The sequence below is a fragment of the Festucalex cinctus genome, chromosome 8, assembly GCF_051991245.1.
Source record: "Festucalex cinctus isolate MCC-2025b chromosome 8, RoL_Fcin_1.0, whole genome shotgun sequence".
Taxonomy (NCBI): Eukaryota; Metazoa; Chordata; class Actinopteri; order Syngnathiformes; family Syngnathidae; genus Festucalex; species Festucalex cinctus.
This window is the reverse complement of record NC_135418.1, coordinates 23,376,822-23,400,893: the sequence shown is the minus strand read 5'-3', so window position 1 is coordinate 23,400,893 and position 24,072 is coordinate 23,376,822. Positions and strand designations below refer to the sequence as shown.

The following is a 24,072-nucleotide window of genomic DNA, read 5'->3' as shown; positions in this document are numbered from 1 at the left end:
CAAGAAGTGACTTGAAAAATAGCATCTGCTATCCACTATGAGTCCCACCTCGGCTATCATTCAAGATCATAAGGAATCACTGGAATGGACAGGAATTCCCAGAAGCATCAGAAAAATGAACTTTTTGACCTTTTGCCACATTTCAGGCTTCAAACATAAGATATTGTTTTATTATTATTATTTTTATTAAGATTAGGTCTGTCAAAGTTAAAGCATTCATAGATTAATTAATCACAGAAAAATGTTGCATTAATCACATATTAACACATTAATCGCACTATTTTTTTGGACGGCACTTGAGCCTTGAACGTAACCGCAGATGGTTACGTTAGGTCAATGCACGGCATTTCCTACGCCTGTTGTTCCAAAATGAGCGGGGTGACTCCAGTTGGTGTGCTCGGTGGTAAATTTAGCTTTAAAAAAAAACAAAAAAAAAAACACCCAGACGGGACTTTAGATAAAACAAAAGTAATTTGCATTTAATGAATTAATACTTGCTGAATTGCACCCAATTGATATGATGCTGTTACGTTTTGAGCAATACACGCATGCATGCAATTGCGTACATGCATTTAATCAATGTTTGCAAATGACATTCAGATAATAAAATGAGTGAATGCCTTTTGTATTTATTTTATATTACGCGAATACGCAAGTAATTTATCTGATTAATCGTGATTAATCGGATTAAAAATTTTAATCGTTTGACAGCACTAATCTCAAGGCACCACTGTAAATGGAAATTGTGTTTTGCATCCTTACTGTTTTTGTTTTTTTGTAGCGAGAGAATGAAATGAATGGAAAAACTTCATTTTGATTCTGACATGAACTGTACCATTCAAGCCGTACAGAATCACATGGCAGAAAGTGATTAAAACAATTTTTAAAAATAAGTTTTCAAATGTCTGCAGTTGTGAGAAAAACAATGATATAATTTTAAACACGCACAAAACTTCTTACCTTGCATTACTTTTGCTTTGTGAGACTCATAAAACTCCTGTTCAGTTTCTTGCTGCGCACTGCAAACAAACAGACATTCATGAAAAGTTGAAAACATTAGCCACAAAACATGTCAGCGCACCCCCAACTCCACCCACCAACTACCAAACATCCGCCAACAAGCACCATTTTTCCCTCGAAGATACTTGGTAAGCACCCAGTCTACTGCGTAAATCATTGTCCCGCTTCCCTGTTAGATCTTCCAGACGAATAATCCTCATGTTCCTAGAATTTGCTCTTGTGTATTCTGAACATGGAAGAAAAAAAAAATGACAGCTCATATTGTGAAGCCAGCTGGGAGCAGATTCAATAACAAGACTTTCTCAAAAGTTTTGGGGGGGGAAAAAAAAAAAAGCCTCAAGGGAAGAATTCCTCAGATTACGCCACCTCACATACATGCATGTTGATCGTCGTCGTGCTCTGCTAACCACATTTATGAGGTTAGCTTGACCTCCACTCATGCCTGTAAACTACTACAGTATATTTATTTACTTTACAATAACTCGGAGTAATTTGCGTAATAACGCAAATGCTTTTGGGACTTTTTCCTCCCCCCCTTTCTTGTACACTATAAAACATATTTGCTTAACTGATAGACAAAAGTCCACAAGCCTTCTGAGAAGAGAGCTCGCTTGAGGATTTCGAGGAAAAAGGTTCCCGTCGAGCGGTATACTGTATCACAGCACTCCGCTGCAAATGGCAATGATTCAGAATCTTAAATAGTTGCATGTGTTGGTGCGAGGCCAATCCACTACATGCATGTGCTTGGGAATATTTGGAAAAGTTATGTTAAGAAGGATGTGTCCAAGGAAGGTGTTAAAAAAAAAATGCACGTGTACTTTTGTTTTTAAACAAAAAGGAGGTCAATAGGCTTTGAGTTGATTGCTTTTTCGACTCTTCAGGCATCTGTAAATTAACCTCTCATTTATGTAATTTTTGCTTAATGCGTTATTAGTTTCATTTTATTTATTACAATTCATTATGTTGTGTGTTCTATACAAAATATTTATGAGCAAAAATTGCCATTGATGTAATTTTAAGGATAAAAGCTAAGATATATAGGTATTTCGTTAAAATTTCCTTTCTTTAGAAAAATCTTTGTCTTTCTTTAAAAGTATCTGTCATTTCATGTCATTTTTTTTTTAACTTTATGTCAAAAGTATGACTGTATTGGTGCTTGAATAACTCAAGAGTTGAGTACTGGAAAAAAAAACTGATAATTGTATTGTTATTAGAATAATAATACTACAATTCATAGTTTGAAAGTGAAACTGATGCAATTGTAAAACTTTCACTAACAATTTTTCACAGGCATTTTTTTTTTTTTTTTTTTTTAGTAAGATTTTAAGATTCCCAACGGTAATGAGTAAAATGTTCAACAATGTATAATCAAATTAAAATACAGCGTTCCCTTGCTATAACGCGGTTCACTTTTCGCCGCCTCGCTCTAACCTCCTGACTAGCAGGAAAAAAAATATTGTCCAATCATGTTTATTTTGCTATTCCCAAATCTTTGTGAAGTAACTGGAATACTGCAACAGACATTTTTGAGAATTTTTTTTTTATTTTTTAGCTATGATGTGTCCACTACAGAGGACATTTTTAAAACTTAAATGCTAGGCTCAAATACAGTTAACATAATTCAAACAATACTTTAATGTGTTCTTAAGAGTCTTATAGAAAACATGCTAACAACATTTAAACCCTAAATTTGTTCAATAAAAAGTGTTTTCACTAACTTTTCCTCTTCCCTAAAAAGTGCTTGCACTGAGGGAAGCCATTTTCTTTTATGATGCAATCAAAGGTAGCAACGCCCCACTATACACATTTGGTATCATTGGAAAGCTCTGAATGTCCTCTATAGAGCACAAAAGGAGTCAATTCAGTCATATGCACTGCGTGGAATATATTCAGGTTTAAAAAGGTCCACTACAGAGGACACATTTGAGAAAATGAGGGAACACTTGCACAACAAAATTACTCAACTTCTGGTGTAGTGGTTAAGGAAGTGGCAGTAATTTATTTATTTATTTATTTAATTTTTAAAGTGTGGATTTACCCGTAACTGAGTCAAGATGGAGAGCGTCGATTCCGGTACGTATTGTGTTTCCTGGGAAAGCAAGTCTTTTCACTTCAACGACGACCACGCCCTGTTTTGCGGTGCACATTCTGGTCTTCTTCTTATTGTTGTCATCCTTATTTGCATAAGCAATGTTAACTGTCATTAAATGTCTACATCAGTCATCATCAACCATTTATATTTAGATCTTGAAACAATAAAACACTCCTACCTTGCCGAATGGGAAGGAAGTACGTGTTGTCGTCAGGGAAAAAAAGCGGAATGACTGTAATTGGTAGAAAGAAAAGTTAACTGCGGATACAATTTTAAATCCCTTGCTAACCAAAACAGCAGCACCTATCAATGCACTTAAACAGTCTGTCAAATAAATGGAAATATGGATAGCGTGGTTGCATGCTTTTATTTGTTTATTTATTTTTGAGGAGGGTATGGGGGTGGCAAGAACATTCCAGCAGACTTACACGTGATCTCTCTACAATATTACGCGCGTCTGTATGTTCCAGAGGAACTATATGCAACTTATTTGTTCTTGGCTCTTTCTGCACAATTGTTTCTTGTTTTGAAGGATACATAACACAAGCCACACACACCCACACCATTTTAAACAATCAGCCTTTTAACGCACACTCAACATCCACTTTGTTAGCCTAATAGCATAATTGCCTGCAAGTCATTCTTCAACATTCTCGGAAAACTAGAAAAACCCGACAAATTCAACAAACAAGAAGATTCAACTATTGCAAATTACCATCATCTGGATGACCGAGACTCTACATAGACAAAAAGAATACGATCGTTTTTAGCAAGCACATTGGCGTTTTAAATAATATTGTGACAGTCAGCTAAACAAAACTTTAGCTATTATGCTAGTAGGCTAACACTACTTGTGCCACTGCTTGAAATCACTCAAGGGTTGGGGATGGCAATATTAGCCCACAAGTGAACGGAATCATTACAAAAATTAAAACGTACCAACCTTGAATCGTACCACACCTCAATACATGAAGGCTGGAGCTGAGACTCAAACCTAGTATGTTCACTTTAAATCATATCGTGCTTGCTTTAAAATAATTAGCACAGCCACTATTTTCCTTATTGTGGAGAACTTAGAAGATTAACACGGTTTTGCACAACAGCAGTTCGAAATAATGTAGGTAGGGTAAAGGCAGGCAAGGTCATTCAGTGCATGCTCAGCCTTATGTGGCCTCGATGGACAATTTTGAGTCCTCAATAAACCTGCGCAAGTTTTTGGAATGTGGGAGGAAACCCGGGAAGAACATGCAATTTCCAAACAGGAAGGCCAGACAAGAGATTCCAAACCCTGGACCACTCACTACCGTGCTGACCTGTTAAATCACAATTTGGCAAAATTCAGATGAGCTTTCCCTGACACATTTTGTCAATATATGTTAACTTGACATAAACACAGACACTATTTTAATCACGAATTGTACTGAACATAAATACTCCCCCCCGCCTTTTTTTTTTTTTTTTTTTTTACCCAATAACAGCTCAACAAACAGAAGTGGGGTAAGGGGCAAGGTCATTCAGTGCATGCTCAACCTCATGTGGCCTCATGGTGCAGCACAGAACTGAGTTCATCCATTCCAAAACATGTCACATTGGTCCTTTTAAAATGCATTTCCTCGTTGGCACACGTAATATCGACATGTTGCCCCCCCCCCCCCCCCCCCCCCCAGTTGCTGCCCTCTGGTGGTTAGAAAGCTCCGTCAAACAACTAATATTGGTGCATGTCAAAGACTCAAATGGAAACCCACCCAGTAACAATTTTATACAAGCCAAGGCCTGCAGCACAAGTTAAAAACAAACAAACAAAGGAACACTATCAGCAATTGCTGCTCCCCCGCTCCCCTCTCTATTTTATTTTATTTTTTAACTGGTTGTGATTCTATAAATCTGAAAATATTGCCCCCGGGGGGTCAAGAAACGCCCCCGCCGGGCACGACTCGTATCTTTAATGTCGAGGCGGTGAATTCCCAGAATGAAGCCCTCACCGGAGGCGGTCCGGCGGGGCGGAGTCAAAGCGCAGGCAAAGCTGATTCCTGGAAAGCGTGGAGAGAGAAGCCAGCGCTCGATTCCCGGGAGCGCGCACCGCTTCAGCGAACCCAGCAGCCGGCGGGCGGACACAGAGAACAAGAAGAGGGACGCGCGCACATCGCATATAAAAAAATTAAATACAAATAAAACACAAAACTCACCCAACCAAAGCAAAGTGGGATTAAGCCACGAAGTGTCGCGTTTAAGGACATGTTTTTTTTGTTTGTTTGTTTTTTTTTTTAAAGGAGAACGTGTCGGGGAACGTGCGCGCGCGCACACAGCGGCCGGAGTCGGTGACGTCAGAGCAGCCGGTGCCGAGAGGCGTTCTCAGAATAGACTTCTAGGAAACAGTGAAATTTAAAAAAGCCAAGCCTTTTCGCTGCGTCCCCTTCATACATTGGAAGCTCCCGATTCTGGCGACAACACACTCCACGAAAACGAGGCCGCTCAACCCAACTCTGTTATTGAAAAAGGCACCACCTAAATAAACGTCGTCGATTTTTCAGCGTAGCATAATTAACCAGCAGGGCAACGCGTGCTTACCGAAACTGGGTGATAACCACCGCTTGTTTGTTTTTAATTACATTTTTTTTTCATACAAGTTATTTTGTTTTCATGTGATTAGCTTTGTCGTCTTTTTTTTTTTTTAAACAAAAGCGGGGTGGGAATACGACTGGAATTAAAGTGTGGCTTGAAGAAGTAGTATGATTCTCTGTGTGCCAGGGTGAGTACATCATGTCTTTGTTTGCTTTTATGTTAACAACAAAAGACCTCCGTGCGAATCCACAATGTCACCGATGTACAATTAAAAAGCTTCAATACTGTGTATAATTTCATGTAGTAAAATAATCGCTATTATACATAAGTGAATGTGCGTGCGCTGTATGAATAATTTTACCACATTAAAATATATTTTAGACAACCAGTTTTCTAATTTAAAAAAATATATGGCTAATTAAGTGATAGTCGTAGGAAATGCAGAACACCTATTCGAATTTAAAAGTAACACCTTTTTGTAAATGCGGTTTAAAAAACAACTAACAAACTGGTTGCACGCGTTCTTCCCTTGTGAGGATGAACAATAGTCTCACTATTTAAAATCGTACCTCGAGGTCCTATTGAAACTAGGACGATTAATTTATCTTTCCAGGCATTATTGTTATACTGTTTTTCATTTGCATTGTGACTTTGAATGCATTTTATGTTAACTCTAAATCAACAAACAATTCCACGAACTGTCCCCAGAAGGCATAACTCCTGCATAACATAAGCATGGAGGAAATTACAACCTAATACACATGAACTAAACTTTTAGGGGAAGCAAGTCTTGTGTCTGATGTGAAAAATTAAAAAGTAAGAATTAAAAAAAAAACAAAAAAAAAAGGACATACTAACACACACGGCATTGGCTCGTCAGCATGATGTGCACATTTGCCGTGGTTGAATAGTTTTTTCAACTGATAGCCCTAATTTTATGACGTTTTGGGCTGTTTTAATTAAAGGCCTAAATAATAAAATATGCCAAAACTCTGCTGTGAACATTTGTTGTTTGTAAATAACATTTGAACAAATATCACTGGTTTATCCTCACTATTTTAACCTTCAGGAGACTTTACGGTGACTCCTGGGAGTAAACTCGGCTTTTAACATTTGCTGTTTACAAATAGCTTTAAAACTAATTCATGACTGTTTTAACCCCACTATTATGACGATTTGGGTCATGTTAAAAGCCAAAACAACACATTATGTTGACACCTGAAGGTTTTTTTTTTTTTTTTTTTTTTTTTTAATAGCATTTATATCACTGTTTAATCTGAACTGTTATGAAATTTTGGGCTGTGTAAAAGTCCTGAATCAAGGTATTGTTTTAGAATTGCTGTGAACATTTGTTGTGTTTGTCAAAAGCATTTAACCTGATAGTCATTACAGTATTGTGCTCATTATGATAACGTCGTGTTAAATCCTGAATAACACATTAAATAGATTCCAGGCAGTTAGCTCTGATGTAAAGTCACTGTGTTTAACTGTTATGATTACTATATTAGCCTCATTATTACAAAGTTAAACAAGACATTGCGTTGACTCCTGGGAGTGGCCCATTTCTTGTGTTTACACGTCAATGGCATTGACACTAAAATCATTACACTAGATTCATTTAAAATTGAAACAATGCATTCAGTCTCTTTGTTTGTGTTTGTTTACCACTTCAAACTAATTATGTCATTTTCAGTCCCCGAGGTATTTTGCCCACTGCTCCAACGACTGAGGCCCCCCAGAGGGGCATGCGGGCAGGGACGGTCGCGCCTACGCCTTGCCTTCAGAGCAGCCCGCCATTATGGGATCCCACCAAGGATCTGCGGGCCATTGCCAGCAACTTCTGCTACCTGGAAACATCAGGTGCGGCATGAGCATAGATGGAAACCTCGCAAATTTGTCAATAAAATTACTGTTACCTATTGTTGACATATAGCTAGAAATAATTAACAGTATAAGTCTACACACCCCTCTGATGAGTTTGTTTGAATGTGACTGGTTCATATACAGTGTACAGGGGATATAAAAAGTCTACACACCCCTCACAAGTTTTCAACCCAGAGGTTGCGGGTTCGATCGCATGCAATTGTGACCATGTCGAAGTATCCTTGAGCAAGACACTGAACCACGAGTTGTGTTATCAGTCGGTGAATGTAAAGCGCTTTTTAGGGCCTTGTAAGGTGGAAAAGTGATGAATGTAGAACCATTTTCATTTTATATTCATGGCTTACAACTATTTTTCATATACGTAATTTTGACTCTACTACTGTGTTAGCATAGGTTGGTGACTTCCGTTTTGATTTGTATTTGTGCCACGAAATTGATACTGCATTGCTTGTACAGTATGAGCAGCAAAAAGTTACATTTTGTGTTCAGTTGTTATCGTCACACTTTGTCCTCTTTGCTATGACCAGTGTCATTTTTTGGTGGCACAAAAAAAAAAAACTAAGAAAAACTCATTTGTTGACTTAATCTTGTCGTGAAGGGATGTCAAATTTGTTTTCATGGTGCGCTACATTGGGTTAGCCTCGGTTATACAGTAAAGGTGAAACCATAAATGTATAAACTCCTCACAATTGCCCATGATCTTGTTTATGATTAAATGTGACCAACACAGTGATGGATAACTTGTTTGATATCAACAAAAAACTGTGTATTATGATTGTTAAGTACAGGGGTCCTCTGCGGTTTACAATGACAACGTAACCCAAATCAGAACACGATGCAAAATCAATCACTAACCTAAGGTTATATTTATATGATTAAAATAAGAAGTACATCGGTAATTGAGCCAACTTGTGCTGCGTGACGCCGTAATCTTACGCTGCTTGACTGAGTAGCTCATTGGGTGCTGTTCGTAACCTCGAAACCTCATAATTACAGTAAATGTTGGTTTGAAAAATACTTGTAGCCCATAAATATAAAACCTATGAAAACAAGGAAGTCCAGTGGTAACAGAGCGCACGCCCTGCAGTGCCGCGTGACGACGTGTTTTTAAAAATAAAATAAAATATCCGTATAAAATAAAAATAAAATTAAAATATCATATTTACAGTCTATATTTGTATGAAAAACACATAGGCAATAGAATACAAATGGAAAAGCAGTCAATACGGCGGTAAATTGAGTGTGCCTTGTAAAGACGTACTCTGACATCACAGTTCACTGTTCAAATTTGTTCATTCCGATCCATCTTAGTCAAAGTTAAAGCGTTAACTTATTCATCACAAAAACCTATCGCATTAATCGTGTATTAACGCAGATTAGAATCGCATTAATTAATTGCATTAATTTTGGCCACAGATTATCCTTTACCTTTATAGTAGATGGTTATGTTAAAGGTAGCACAGATTGTGTTTGAGCAATAAACATAAGTACATGCATTTAAGTAAAGCATTTAGTAAATGTTTGCGTAAGTAATTTAGAATATTTGTTCATGTCAAACTATCGGGGTCATTTTTTTTCCCATTTTAAATTATGCAAGTATAGCTGTAATCAACAAGTCATCGATTATCAAATTAACAAACAACTATTTTAATAGAGCCATTTTTTTTTTATTTAAAATTGTCCAAATCCTCTGATTTCACCATATCAATAGTCCTTAATGAAAGAATGCTGATTATCTTCTGTGTTTAATCAAAATAAGACATTCACAAACATGTTTTTACTTTTGAAAACAATGACAAAACATGGTACAAGTTACAAAATCAAAACGCCCATCACTGGTTAATAAACAGTAATCAGGGGTTAAAATGCTTTTGTAATAGACCAATGCAAAATTGAAATGAATCCGATTCATCGATGAATCGATTCTAAAAATATTCGACTCTCGGCTCTCTTTATATAAACTCGAAATTGTCACGACCGTCTAAACCAAGGACCCTTTGTATTTAACCATTGCAAAAAATTGACTATCTCCAGGCCTTGGGTTTGCGCTTTATCAGTCTCACATGAGAGCGATTTCATCTTTTGAGGCATACTTTCCTAGAAATTTTTAGTTGAGGGCTTGGAGGTTTCCCTATATGCTTTGAATTCTTTTGACAAAGGACGCCAAGAGGTGGACTAACATGGCGCTTATATGTGCAGGGTGGTACTGGGGAGCTATAAGTGCGGCGCAGGCGCACGGTGCACTTCAAGAGGCCCCTGAAGGGGCTTTTCTGGTACGGGACAGCAGCCACCCTCTGTACATGCTCACCCTCTCGGTCAAGACGGCCCGCGGTCCCACCAGCATACGGATCCAGTACAGCTGCACTCGCTTCCTGCTGGACTGCAGCTCGCCGGCCCGGCCCAGCCTGTCGTCCTTCCCCAACGTGCCCAGCCTGGTCCAGCACTACATGGGACCAGAGAGGAGAGCAGACGACGGCGAGGGGGGCGCGGCGGCCAAGGAGGCCGCTTCCAAAGTGACAATCCAAGAGGCGTCGGCGTCGGTGGTGCTCAAATTAAAGCGGCCCGTGTACAAGCCGCAGTGCACGCCCTCCCTGCAGCACCTCACCCGCCTCGTCATCAACAGGCATTCGGAGTGCCACGACCAGCTACCACTCCCCAGGCCTCTGCTGCGTTTCTTACAGGAATACCCTTTCAAGGTATGATGAGGCTTATCTCGACTGCAAAGGAGGACAAACACACAAACAGGTCCGTTTTTTTCCACCCCCATCACATGGAAATGACATTTGCTGCTTTGGAACTTTGGACACAGGGTCATTGTTTTTTTTTGTTTTTTTTAAAAACATGTATAGATTCGGTTCATATCAGTGTGCACGAGTGCATGTGTGTATCACATTTGGACTGGATTGCACGAGATGTACATAAAGTGATTCCATTTACACACCTTTGCCATTTTCTCAGTAAAACTTTTTTTCTACCTTTTACATGCGTAATGTGTTTTTCTTCTATTACCTTGTTCAACTATTCAACTCTTCAGAATTCTAAAACTGAAGATATTCTAAAAACTGAAGTAGTAAATAAGCTACTTTTTCTACCTTTTTTAGAGAACATATAAATACATATAAATATATACGGCTCTGGAAAAAATGCTTGCTGTGCTCACATCACAGTCTCATAAGAATAAATATTCTAAAAGTGTGGTAATACTGCTTCTAGTAGTATAAAGAAACACTATCTAAATACAGTTCAGTTATATTCAACTTTTTAGTTTTTTTTGTTTTTGTTTTTTAATGGTTTGTTTACATACCATAGTATTTTTTCCCCTGAGGTAGAATTTTTAATAAACTCCTATGTGCAAATAACTTAATTTTACCATTATTAATTTTTTTCCTTCCTATAAAACTGTGGAAAAAATGGCAACATAGCTTACAATAAATATCAAATAGTTACTTTTTAAGAACAAAACTTCTGCCTCCTTTTTTTTTTTTTTTGGTAATGAAAATCGAGCCCTATTATGCTGTACTGTACTACTTCCATATTTGTCTTGATGGTGGTACTTGGAGAGACTTTTTTTTTTTTTTTTTTTTTAGGCGATACTAGGTGCAAAAATGTGAGAACTACTAATATATACATTTACCGGTACATAAAATGATAAGCACAAGTTTATTTGCATCTTTGTGAAGCATAAACCAATAATGTTGCAGGAGTTTCTGATTTTTTTTTTTTCCCAGAGCTGAATACATATATGATTTGTGTGTTAATTATTTTGGGGCTATTTACATTTTCTATGTGGTTTTGTTTGATTTTAAAATTGCATATTATATACACTACTGTTGAAAAGTTTGGGGTCACTCAGAAATGTAATTATTTTTTAAAGAGAGCACTCGTCTATGTATAAATAGTGTGTATAGATAGAGTGGTGCTCATAAGTTTACATTCCCTGTGAAAAATTGTGGAATATGGCAATTGTTTGGAAAATTTGTCTGATAAGTGAATGCGGACAATCTCATTGTTTACTTTATTTGAATGATTGTGCTATTCTGAAATGCCTTTGCTAGATTTGAATCACGTTCAAATAAAACAAGTATGTTTTTCTTGATCATTCGCGTACAAATTTAGCTAGCATATGTAAACTTATTAGCACAACTGTACATATGCAACAGTTCAAAACCTTCGGGTCATTTGTGAATATCTTTATTTTTTTAGTGTGATTTTTTTCAATAAAGATAATATTCAATTAATCAGAAATAAATAGACATTGTAAACGTGGTAAAAAAAAAAAAAGGACATTTCTATGACCTCCCCCCTCCAAAAAAAAAAATCTTTTGAACAGTAGTGTAAATACAATGCTGTGTTTTTGCATGAAACGGTCTGTTGACCCCAACTTTACATGGGTCGTGTATGTATAAATATCAAGTTCCTCAGTCCTATATTAAAGCTGTTATCTTTAATAAGTAAATATTGTACTCCATATATTCACACACGCTGACAAGGGCTGCTGTGGCACTCGTTACTTCTCCCAAGGAGGTGCTCCTTTGTTTGTGTTAAGAAGGATTACACTAAAACTACTCGACTGATTTCCCCGAAATGTTGTTACATTTCAAACCCTTCCATTGCGAAGCTCAGTCACGTATTCCGTCATTCAATTTTGTTCTTGCTCCAAACGAGAATTGTTTTTGGCCTTGGCATATCGGGAAATATTTGAGCCTTTTGATCGGTTCAGGAATTAAAAAAAAAAAAAGGACGGAGCGGCCTTTGAGCTTCGAGTGTGCTCGAGACTGCACGAGGCAGCAAAGGCCACATTGTGCGTGCATGTGCGCGCGGCTGCATCTGAGTCAGCGAGTGGACGGGCAAAGGGGAGGACCGTTCATCAGGCGATTCACAGAACTACAAAACGCTTCCAGGGAGGAGGGTACGATTCTCAGAGAGAGGCTTCTAAGAAAAGCCTTGGTAATTACCTTCAGCTTGGAGCCGCTTTTGTGCCATCGTGCACACATTTTTTCTGCGTTACTGTGGCATGAGACTAACGCGGATTAAAAAGAGCAGCAGGTCGATTTATATGATTCCTGACGCAAATAATAAGAGAGTTGTGAGCGATTTAAGCTGGTGCGTGTTTGGCGGCTCGGGAGTGGCAGCAGGGGCTATGGTGACCTGGCCTAAAGCCAAGGTAATAGGATCTCAAACCAGGTGCAGCTTGCGGTCGTTTGACTTCTCCATCCGAAGGATGCAAAATCGAGGCCTGGGAAACACAGACAAATCAGTGTCATCCTCTCCGAATTTGGACATCGGATGTGAAGGCAGCACAGTGCATTAGACGCACTTCGTGCCTCATTTTTGAAACGAAGTTAAGATTCATCTGTGCAGTGGGAATCTAATAGACAAGTCATGGGCCTGCTCTATCAAATTTAGCATTGGGAACTCTGGACGGACCTGCTGGTGATGTCGTGACGCGTCTCTGCCAAACGCAGCCGCTCCACGTTGACCTCCACCCAGTGGCGAATGAGCAGGGGGTGTCTGGGGTCCACCTCCAAGTAAACACAGCTGTTGTTTATGCAGGAAAAGAGCACGGGGATTGATTTTAAATGCAATTACAATAGCACAAGATTATCACAAGCAAACTTTTTGGTGGAGAACACTAGCACATGTCTTCTTCAAAAAGGGCTTTGGGGCAACACCATAATATGGGTTGTTCGAGAATAAATTGTGTCCGGGCATTACCCGTCATCTGACAGAATCTGTGGAGCCAGGGTTAAAATGTTGCGGATCACATTCAAGCCGTCTTTTCCCCCGTCCAAGGCGGCGTGGTCCTCAAACCTGCAAACACACGATACACTTAATTGACATTTCTTTTAATGGACATGTATCTTTTTTTTATAGTCTTAGGCCATATTAAAGCAGCAAAGGGGAGGGAAAATTCTGGTAAATGCATGGAAGGTTTCCTCTAAATTTCCATGGCAGGTTAAGATGGAGAATTTTATAATGGCAACATATTCAAACAAACTGTATTATAAGCATTTTGTTTTATCAGAAGCAGATACTCATTTTGGCTTTGACTTTTGACTTATCCTGGGCAGTGGAGCTCTCTGGCTGGGATTTAAAACCGTGCCATCTTCCAGTGATAATTTCGTCGATGAAAATTTTTCGTCACGAAAATTTTTTTTCAGATAAAAATTAAACGAAAACTAAAATAGAAGCCATTCATTGAGACTATAACTATAACTAAAATTGACTGACAATTTCATTAATGACTAAAACGAAAAGGAAAACATTACAGTGACAAAAATTCAAACAATCCAGTCAAAAGGAATGAAAAACACGGCTGGAGAAAAGCGACACTCAGAAACTGTGCAGTGTTCACTGCACTTTATTTAATGTAATTTACCTGTAATGTAATTCAATTAAATTAATTTATTTAATTTTATTTATTTCATAGTGCAGCTGTAAGATTAATCTCAAGCAATTATGCACTTTTTTTTTTATTTAGGTAAAAACTAAGTTATATTACTGTCAGTTAAACATATTTGATTGAAACAATTTATAAAAGACACCGTTGTGTTAAATGTGTCTTGCGTGTTAAACTACAGTTACAAATAGGTATGTTTAAATTTTATTTATTAAAATGTATGCTGAAGAAAAATATTGACTAAATTGTCAATTTAGTCGACTAAAATTGGATTAAAACTAAAATACAACCAGATGACTAAATTATGACTAAAATTTAGTCAAAAGACTAAAACTACATTAAAAATTCTTGTCAAAATTAACACTGCCATCTACAAGAAAGGCACAATGCCAGTGATAATACAAATATTTTCAAGTTCAACGTAATCAAATTGTTTATGTTTTATTGAACAATCAATTAATGAATTGTAGTACAAAAATAAATTTCAGGATTTCTCGCAATAATTATCAACAATGATTTAAGGAGGTAAGTGACAACTGTGCTGGTATCGATACTGGTTTTAGTTAGCATTATGTTTAAATGGAACCTTCAATTTTAGTTCGGGGTTGTTTTCTTCCCATGAATTCTCATTAATGCCCACAGAAAGTTTCTAATTTTTAAAAATTCTTGGAATTTTGCAATCCCAGCCCACGCGGTATTAGTTTTTATGATGCAACTTTTGAAAATAGCATTCATTTTGAGATTTAAAAGCAGTAAAGTAGAACAGATGCTTTTAGCATAATTATCAACAAAACCAATTCCCAGAAAACATTGTCTAGGGGTGGCGCAAGAGCCAAGGAAGAAAATTGTTTCAATTAGGATAAACCATTTGAGTTACTATGGCAACAACGTAACCTGTCCACCTCCTGTCTGCGCAACAATAATCACACCATAAACCAGGACATCATCTACTAACAATATGGGAGCAAACAAAGCTACTAGTGCACTATTTTTTTTTCCTTAACAGTTTAGTCCTGGCATAGATATGGGCTATACTGAGTGAAAATAGATGGATCCCATAAAATATTAAATAAAGAGACATCCCCAAAGAGCCAAGCAAAACATACCAGCTAAAATGAGAGGCTCGTGTTATTAGTGCTAGCCTGCTCCTATAGCTAAAGCGATGATTTGGAAGATTCTTAAGATGAGTGGTCATAGAAGAACTACTTTGCTATTTTTAACATCATGTCTCCTTCATGATAACGACATTGGATCTCGTTAATACTAATCATGGATGTACAGATGAATTGGAGGTGACCAGTTTTAGGAGGCAAACATTCAAAAGTCAGCATAAAACTCTGCCGGGGAAGTTTCGCTTCCCAGTGCAATAATAAATTGTCCACACATCATCAAAACACTTCCTGTTTCTCAAAGGTCTTTACGCAATATTATCAATTTCCTTTTTTTCCCCCACTCTTCGTTTGTTACCTCAAAATTTCTGGTTCCAGTGAAGGCAAATCTTCCGAGAAGAGATAGGGAGGGTTACTGACTAACGCAGAGACATTACTGCACAGCTTCAACACGATCTCGGCATCTGGAAAATCAAATCAACAATTACATGTGTTTTGTTTTGCTTTCTACAAACTGTCGTGTTCAGCATTCAATTACCTTTTGTGACATCTGCTCGATAAACTTTTAATCTGTCTTGAAGTCCTAACCTGTTGAAATAAATAATTGGAATGAACATATGTTAAAAGAAACACATGCACACCTAAGATTTTAATGACTGTACTTAAAGTTACCTCAATGCATTTTCTCTTGTCAATTCCACAGCCTCCAAACTTTGGTCCAGCGCAACGGCTCTGAGCTACAGTCGAAAACACAATTATTGTTCATTATGAACGAGGAATTCTTTGCAATATTTTAGTTATTTGTTTAATATTATTATCTTTGTCTACATCAGGGGGCAAAGTAGTCAAATTTGGCACGCAATTATGAGTTCATAATTGTTAAAAATGATGCCATCCCATTGAAAAAAAAAATAAATGAATCATCCAATTGATTGTTATTATCAAGGAAATTAGGTCAGATCTCAATCTCAAATTATAAACAGTTCTCAAATCTCCTTAGGTTTTAGTGCAGTTCGACACAACAATAATAATGGTGGGCCACAGACAACAGGCAATGATTTTGTGCACATCCAATGTTATTTTTCTGGGGGTTTTTTGTTTTTGTTTTTTATATCTCCGAAAGGCATGTGCTTTTTCGAAGACAGGATGGTGGCACATAATAGTTTATCAGTTGCTGCTTGCCGAGTCATTTGCCCTGGTTCCACCAGAAGTCATCATCATGGTCATGAAAGCTGTGCTGGCCCGTCAGTAGAGAGGGACGGCAAAAGCAAAAGCTGTGTCACAGAACCACCCCCTTAAACAGAGGCTGAGTTGAGTCACACTAAGGTGGATCACAATCCAATTACTTTCTCCCAATAAATGAAGGCATCACCTTATAATCGATAAATGAGTGAAATGCTGACCTGAGGCAGATTCTTCAGAAGGCTGAGAGAAATGGCACCGGAGCCGCATCCCACCTCCAAACACGTGAGTGAGCCGGTCTTCCTCTTCAGATCAGTCAGGACCAATTCTACCAACTCCTGCTCCAACACACACACACATACAACATGGCACACCACTGGAGAGGTCGGATGACTTGAGATTTTTTTTGGGTGACGGTAATGTTGGTGCATGTTCTGATCAGGCTAAAGTTCCGTTTTTGTCCACGCGTTATTGGACATAACATTTTGGGGATGAAGATGGACCTTTACTTAACATGGCTGCCCTTGTTCGTCGCCACCAGTCCCGGAATACTACAAATAATACAATACAATACCACAAAACTGGTGCGGCTAAACTGCTACTTTAATCCACAACCAGTTTATTGTTAGTCTTCTTGGATCCGCGCAGATGTATGAAGATAGTCAGCTGCCTTGTTGGCTGGACGTTTTATTGGTCCACACCATTAATGTCCGGTCTGGTTACTTTAACCAGTGGTGGCAAATTTAATGGTGGGATGTGGTTCAATTAGCAAATGATGGATTTTCCCAAGCGCCATTCATGTGCAGTCTGGAGTGCGGCTAAACTGCTATTTTAATCCACAACCAGTTTACTGTTATAGTCTTATTGGATACACGTAGATGTATGAAAACAGTCAGCTTCCTTGTTGGCTGGATGTTTTATTGGTCCACACCATTAATGTCCGGTCTGGTTAAATTAACCAGTGGTGGTTAATTTAATGGTGGGGATGTGGTTCAATTAGCAAATGATGGATTTTCCCAAGCGCCATTCATGTGCAGTCTGGAGTCATGAATGGGAGGCAGTCTACACAATTCTCCAATAATACTATAAAAAGTCACCAGACTTCTTGCTAAATTATTTTTGGAACACAATCGTTACAGGCGCCTAAAAGCAGCTAAATAAGACTACAAAGATGACAGTTGAGTCTGGAATGAATACATTCACTTTACATGATTTGTTATGGGGAAAAATTAAATTGAAATTAGAACCACTTGATCAAGTCAACCAGCATCGCAGAACAGATGAGGTTCAAATTTGGAGACTGCATTTAAACCCACATTGGCTGAATGCATTGCAGCATTGCCTTGGCGCTTGATGAAGACATGCACTTCAGTATTCTCAAAAGTTCTCTCAAAACCTCGGTTTCAGGTCGTGGAATGAAAACGGGAGGCCTCATCTTCAGCGTCACATCTCTGAAATCCCACTCCTCGATCACATACTGCACAGGCATCCTGAAACATCACACAGATCACTGTAGTCGGTTCAAATTGATACAAAATGCATCTAATGTCTACAGACTTAAAACCTGGAGAGGCGTTTTTTGCAGAGCTTCCATATTTGTTGTGTTTCCTCTTGGGTAAGAAATGCAGACAACTTCTCCCGTTCGACACCTTCGATCTGACAGTTACAGATGGAAAACTGAGTCACATTGGGTCAAGGAATAGCTAATAGAGCACATTCCTCAACTCACAGTTTTAGCCCCAAGCACATGAGCGATGATGTACTGGCTGGAGAGGTCAGGTTCAGTCACACCATTCACCTCAAAGTGTTTCCTCCAAATATCCGCTGCTTGCAGTGCATTTATTCTGCCTGAGGGGGAGGCCTGGGAACTGCATGGGCGTACCGCACAAAAGCCACCAAATTCCTAAAAACATTAGATTTCAAAATATTTAATTTAACAGTTTAACAAGTTTACAAACATTATTCACGCAAACTTCAGCATGACAACATTGTCTTTTACACAAGTGTTGCAAAATTGTTCTGATGAATATGTGATAGTAGTTGAATGTATATTGACACAAAAACTTGACAAATTGTCAAAAACATCGCAAATGACTTCAGTCAACTGTAGCAAAGTACTATATGAGGATTAATAATGGAAGAAAAGATAATTTTATAAATAGAAAGGAAGGCTGGAAAGACACTGTGAAGGATGGAAAGGTGGAAGATAAAGACAAAACCCCGTTCTTGACACCCAATTTGAACCTTAATGTCAAACCTTACCCTACCCTGGCTTGAAACCTTATTTTCAAACTTGAACCATTTAAAAAAAATTTGACACTGTTTTAAAAGTTTTATGTTCGAAGTGAGCCACTTACCTTCCTCAACCCCACATTTCTGCCAACTAAATAAATGTATCCTCTGCTGACTGACTTTCGCCACATGCTTTATCTCACGTAAGCTCTTCTTGTGTTAAACGGCACACATTTAGTCACATTGGCGATTTTTAGCCACCTAGTGTGGCATTTATTCGACATTCACATCGGCGGGAAGGGTTCTTGTGGTGTACATAGCGCAGTAGCAAACCTCTTGATGGTATTAAGTGACGTCACTCGAGGAATTGCGCAAAAGGCTGCGCAGCAGTGACTCTGGTGAGCACTGAGTGGTGTTGCATTTAAAGGCGGTCGTGATAATGTGCTTTGTCGTCACACTGGGCATGCAAACTGTAAAACAGCAACCAGAGATAAGAGATGATACTATTTCAGACACATAATTTTGATTATACACCAGTAAAGTGATAATGATTTTAATTTTTATCTAACTAATAATAGAATTGGTATGCAGTATAGGTTTTTTACAAGGTGTGATAAATGCACCATTGTTGTTGTTTTTTGACAATGTGTCATGTGGCTTCAAGATGTTTTGCCGCAGCAAATGTGAAATAACGTTTGGAAAAGGTACATAGGCGCTTTTGTTAATAAGTGTTTTGGTTGCTCGTACAGTGATAATGTTTTTCAGCGGATTATTGCAGTTTGCATGTTAAAACGACAAACTTATCTCAGCAGTTGGTTTAAAACGGAAGTCTGGAGCAGAGCCTGACACAGTTGAACATTTTGCTGATTTAAAGTTACTCGAATACACGCCGGGTGCTAAGTGTGTTTATGGGCATGGAGTCTCGAATAGAGTGCGTATTCTTTAGCGAATTTCACCCGACTTTGGGGCCCAAAATAACGTATCAGGTGAGTCACACATTTTTGGTGATATCGATCGATCGTTCTATTAATATATGTTTCCTCATCTATCAGTCTTTGTGTTCATCCGTTTATAACTAAGAGTGTATAACTAATACTGTTTTGTTTAGGATTAAACGGTCACATTCAAACCTGTGCTAAATGGAAGTTACCACGCACCTAACATCATTTAAAGTCCCTCTGATTGACACAAATAAGATGTAAAGTTCAACTGTTCTAGTATACTTAGTGGGGAAGAAAAACTTTTTAAATTATATATATTTGACTCTATTTTTTTGTATCATAAAAAACTGGCATATGAACAGGGATTTGTATAGTTATATATCCAGTCAGTCAGTCAGTCAGACAGTCATTCATTCAGTCATGTGGCAATACCAAATAAATGACTCAATTTAAATAGTGCATCTATAATGCAATCGGTCACATTTGATGTGCTAGCATACACTACAGGAAATGATAATGCATTAAAAATGTCTGATTATGTCCCATGTGATTTTACAACAGGTCCCGGAAGAGTACATTTCACGGGAGCTCTTTGACACGGTTCAGGTTTATATTATCACCAAACAGGAGTTGCAGAACAAATTGATAACAGTGTATGAATCGAATTGCTTTATCACACTTTATTCTGGTCACATTGTTATGCGGCTCAACATCCTGTTTGTCTCCCTGCAGCACTGCGATGGGCAAAAAATTAATCGGGTGTCCGGTGTGCATCGAGCACAAGAAGTACAGTCGTAATGCCCTCCTGTTTAATCTGGGCTTTGTATGTGATGCACAAACCAACACGTGTGCCCTCGAGCCGATTGTCAAGAAGCTGTCTGGCTACCTCACCACCCTGGAGGTAAAAAGTTTCATCTTCATTTGAAACAAGTTGTGCAATTGGAGTTTCCTGTGGAAAAACCTGAACCATTGTCACATGGGCTTTTATGTGAGATGTTAATCTTCACTTAACTCAACTGTCTTTGTTTTTCTTTTTACTTGAAAAAAATATAGTTAATATTACAAAACAATGTATTTTCCCTCCAAAATATGTATGTTTGCTGCACTGCAGCTGGAGAGTGGATTCGTATCCACTGAAGAGAGCAAACAGAAACTCCTGCCTATCATGTCGACTTTGTTGGAAGAGCTCAACGCCACAGGAGCCTGCACCTTACCTATAGGTACGGAAGTGACATTGTTTATTGATTCTTTGAATGCAAATACGCTTTGACCCCTTTTTTTCCCAAAAGCACTGTCAATTTTAAGGTGTCCATTGTAAAAGAACGCGCACAAGAGTCTCTTTGACCATCAAAATCTAATTTCTAATCATTCTGATCCCAGGCATGATGGCGCGTTGTTGATTGTCACGTCCCAAGACGACTTGTCACTGATAAATCTTGTGTTGAAAGATAAATCTGGGCCGTAAAATTCAAATTGTCTCCGTTATTTGCAGAAATAGCTTCTGCAAATGATTGATTAGTTACACCCTAGTTAAGTGAAAATAAGTCCTTTGTTTGGATGTTGGCTTGAAAGACATTTGGGGAAGTGTATGATCATCACTCTGCTTTCTCTTTATTTATTTATTTATTTTTATTTTATTTTAAATAGATGAATCCAACACAATCCACTTGAAGTTGATCCCACTGCGGAAGGATCCCCCAGTCGTCCAGGAGTTTGACGTTCCGGTTTTCACCCAGAGCAAAGACTACTTTATCAAGTCTAGGTGGGATCTTACCACGCAGCAGGTGTGCCTTTGTTGCTGCATCTAATGTCATGCGATATCAGATAAGTCGCGCCTTAATACCAAGAAACTCCGAGACAGTGACAGAAATGACTCTTATCTGTCCCCCGCAGTCATTTCAGTGTTATATTGATGATAAGGGATTATATAACAGTCATCAGGAAGGTCAGTGTTTGCGTATTCCCGGGTTAAAATTACCACTGCTTCACTGCAGGAATGTGTTTCAACCTCTTCATATGACAAAGCACAGTTGATTTGAATATTTATAGACTTTGATGTCAACTACAGTGCAATCTCATGTGAAATATCATTTAGTAGGACGATGAACTGAAAGGGCATTGATGGGAAAACGTACAGGATTCCACCATAGCCATATTGCAATGTTGCACTACAAAGGTGAAAGGAAATGTCTTTAAAATTTGACACCTACAAGGAATGAGTGTTAACAAATCTGCTAAGTTTGAATCATTAAAAAAAGTTGCCCAAGTATTTAAAATGAGAATTCAAAATTATGAAAAATCAAGCTATTGTATCTGTTCTCAAATACTGGCTGTGTCCATTGAATGCACTGTCATTCCAAAATAAATATTAAAGGGAGACAGGCCGTGAGATTGTGAGGATTGCCTGGTGTTTGCATCCAGTGCTTTAAAAGCAGGCCCTTAATCACATATTGATCATAATGAATGAGACCATCCACTCGTGTTCTTTATTCCGCCTCTAGATTCTGCCCTACATCGATGGCTTTCGACACGTGCAAAAAATCTCAGCCGAAGCCGACGTGGAGTTGAATATAGTTCGTATTGCTGTGCAGAATTTGTTGTAAGTATACTTCATTAAACAGATTGATCGATTATTGATCACTGTTAAGTAATTGACTTTTTAATACAAAGTAAAAGTCATAATAGTTTTTTCAATTGGGGTAATGTAACATATGTATATAATAAATGTCATGTCAGGCTGGTAAAGAGTTACTACTGCACATTTGATCTTAGACTATGTTGTAACAACAATTGTGATGACCTTTTAATGTAAAAGCAAGATAACATGTTGTTAAATGTTAAGTTATCAAAAACATTTTATATAGTAGCACACATTTATGAAAGTAATCCCTTTAACCACTGAACTTGTACCAGTGAGCTAGCAACAACCAGTTCCAACCTCTTTCTTGCTGTGAATCCACAAGTTACCACAACTCAAATGAGCTGAAATGTGTGTTATCGCCACCTAGTGTTTGGAAGCACAAATATGTTGGCCAACTTCTTATGTATTTGTTTCAGTGACCGCCACAAGCTTACTTGCATATATTTTCCCCTTTTGTTTACAGGTATTATGATATTGTGACACTTGTGTCCATATTCCAGGTACTGTAGAAAGTGAAATTGTCATCTATAATTGCACATACTGTGCTGCTATTGTTTTGTGGTAAAGAAAGTTTACACTATAGGATGACAAAGAATTGCATATTCATCTGCATTGGAAATGCATTTTATGTAGACGTTAGAACATGTTTTGAAGGTGGCTTGTTGATTTTGCTTGATCTTTTGGTTATTTGCCCATTTTCAGTACTCCAATGTTTACTGTACCACCCCTAAAGTCCAGAGCCTGATCGATGACAAACTCATCCAGGAGGAATGTCTAACCTACGTCACCAAGCAAGGTAAACAAAAAGAGCTACAAAGATTGTAAGTGAGTGTACTACAGTTTGCGCTTGTTGTTCAGAGGGATTAGGGACCAAACACTGGCGCAAAGAGCAGAAATCATATTCTGTAAAAAATAGTTTGACTATTTAAAAACCCTTTAAAAATATGTATTTACATCATAAATCAGCGAGGGGCTCACTATGTAATTATTAAAGGAGTATAGTATTTATTACCAATATTGTTATTACGGTTAGGTCAGAAGCGTCCGAGTGTGAGGGACGTGTTCCAGCTCTACTGTGGTCTGAGTCCAGGAACCACCGTCCGCGACCTTTGTTCTCGCTACTCTCAGCAGCTACAGAGGGTTGATGAGAGGTCAGTGGCTCTAAGAAAGTAAAAAAACATGATGACGTACTAGGTCAGATGAGGTTTAGTCATGTCAAGTGTTCCCCATTTCAGGAGGCTGATTCAGTTCGGTCTTATGAAGTCTCTCATCCGACGGCTGCAGAAGTACCCTGTCAAGGTGACGCGTGACGAAAGGAGCAAGACCCCTCGCCTCTACACGGGCTGCCATAGTTATGATGAGATCTGCTGCAAAACAGGCACGGGTGAACTTTTTGACTCGATCAGATCTGATCAGTCGGTGTGCTCATTACGCTGCTTTTACTTGGCAGGTGTCAGCTACAAGGAGCTGGATGAGCGTTTGGAAAATGACCCCAACATTGTTGTGTGCTGGAAGTGACGTTTGCCATCATGAAAAAGACAACTGTTTGATTGACAGATGGCGTTTTTCCAACCAAATTTTTTTTTTTTTAGTAGAGTGTTGGTCGTCAAAGGAAATGATTCACAGTACTTTTTTCCTCAATTGCTTCATTTCATTAATACGTTTGTTGTTTATTGTACAAAAGAGTGTATGATTAATAAAATATTTTTTTCATTAACTGTAATTTTTATTCTACTATATTTATGTGGTCCTCACAGTTGGAAAAGGGTGGAGTGCCCTACCAAGGTCGAGGATGAGATCCTACCCCAAGTGGAGGAGTTTAATTAAATCCGCCCACAACCTGATTATGGATAAGTGGAAGAAAAGGGATGGATTAAAAACAAACAAAAGAGAAATAATTTTGGTTAGATGGGAAAATATTTTAAAGAAAAATAACCTAATGTAACATAAAATACAAAAAAAAATAAAAATAGCTTTGGTTGAAAATAACGTGTGGTCGTGATGTGCTT

The 24,072-nt window shown here is 38.2% G+C and overlaps 3 protein-coding genes and 1 long non-coding RNA gene across 8 annotated transcripts; 2 read left to right on the top strand and 2 right to left on the bottom strand.

The window, feature by feature from the left end:
• Positions 1–960: 960 nt before the first annotated feature.
• On the bottom strand, positions 961–6,476 carry LOC144023718 (uncharacterized). Of its 3 annotated transcripts, none has more exons than XR_013284596.1 (4): positions 5,095–6,476; positions 3,291–3,344; positions 3,059–3,217; positions 961–1,019 (listed from the first exon to the last, which is right to left on the bottom strand). It is a non-coding gene; the product is annotated as an uncharacterized LOC144023718 (long non-coding RNA). The 3 variants fall into 3 exon arrangements; XR_013284598.1 differs by having other exon boundaries at positions 3,059–3,194; XR_013284597.1 differs by lacking the exon at positions 5,095–6,476 and adding an exon at positions 4,056–4,647.
• Positions 5,144–10,537, top strand: cisha (cytokine inducible SH2-containing protein a). The gene is made up of 3 exons (XM_077529473.1): positions 5,144–5,861; positions 7,368–7,534; positions 9,758–10,537. The coding sequence occupies exons 1-3, from the start codon at positions 5,842–5,844 to the stop codon at positions 10,258–10,260; spliced, it is 690 nt and encodes a 229-aa protein (XP_077385599.1). The 5' UTR covers positions 5,144–5,841; the 3' UTR covers positions 10,261–10,537.
• On the bottom strand, positions 10,128–18,801 carry hemk1 (HemK methyltransferase family member 1). 2 transcript variants are annotated; one of them, XM_077529472.1, is made up of 12 exons: positions 18,607–18,801; positions 17,979–18,152; positions 17,814–17,905; positions 17,646–17,739; positions 16,471–16,587; positions 15,740–15,804; positions 15,606–15,655; positions 15,426–15,531; positions 13,274–13,369; positions 12,986–13,096; positions 12,740–12,794; positions 10,128–10,275 (listed from the first exon to the last, which is right to left on the bottom strand). In XM_077529472.1, exons 1-12 carry the CDS (start codon positions 18,670–18,672, stop codon positions 10,267–10,269), a joined length of 1,035 nt encoding a protein of 344 aa, XP_077385598.1. In that variant the 5' UTR covers positions 18,673–18,801; the 3' UTR covers positions 10,128–10,266. The 2 variants fall into 2 exon arrangements, with proteins under 2 accessions (XP_077385598.1, XP_077385597.1); XM_077529471.1 differs by having other exon boundaries at positions 10,137–12,794; positions 12,986–13,080.
• Positions 18,802–18,921: 120 nt separating this feature from the next.
• Positions 18,922–23,780, top strand: nprl2 (NPR2 like, GATOR1 complex subunit). 2 transcript variants are annotated; one of them, XM_077529429.1, is made up of 11 exons: positions 18,922–19,185; positions 19,984–20,075; positions 20,155–20,323; positions 20,534–20,642; positions 21,070–21,206; positions 21,924–22,021; positions 22,527–22,563; positions 22,766–22,859; positions 23,097–23,214; positions 23,299–23,441; positions 23,514–23,780. In XM_077529429.1, exons 3-11 carry the CDS (start codon positions 20,162–20,164, stop codon positions 23,579–23,581), a joined length of 966 nt encoding a protein of 321 aa, XP_077385555.1. In that variant the 5' UTR covers positions 18,922–19,185; positions 19,984–20,075; positions 20,155–20,161; the 3' UTR covers positions 23,582–23,780. The 2 variants fall into 2 exon arrangements, with proteins under 2 accessions (XP_077385555.1, XP_077385554.1); XM_077529428.1 differs by having other exon boundaries at positions 18,922–19,467.
• Positions 23,781–24,072: the final 292 nt, after the last annotated feature.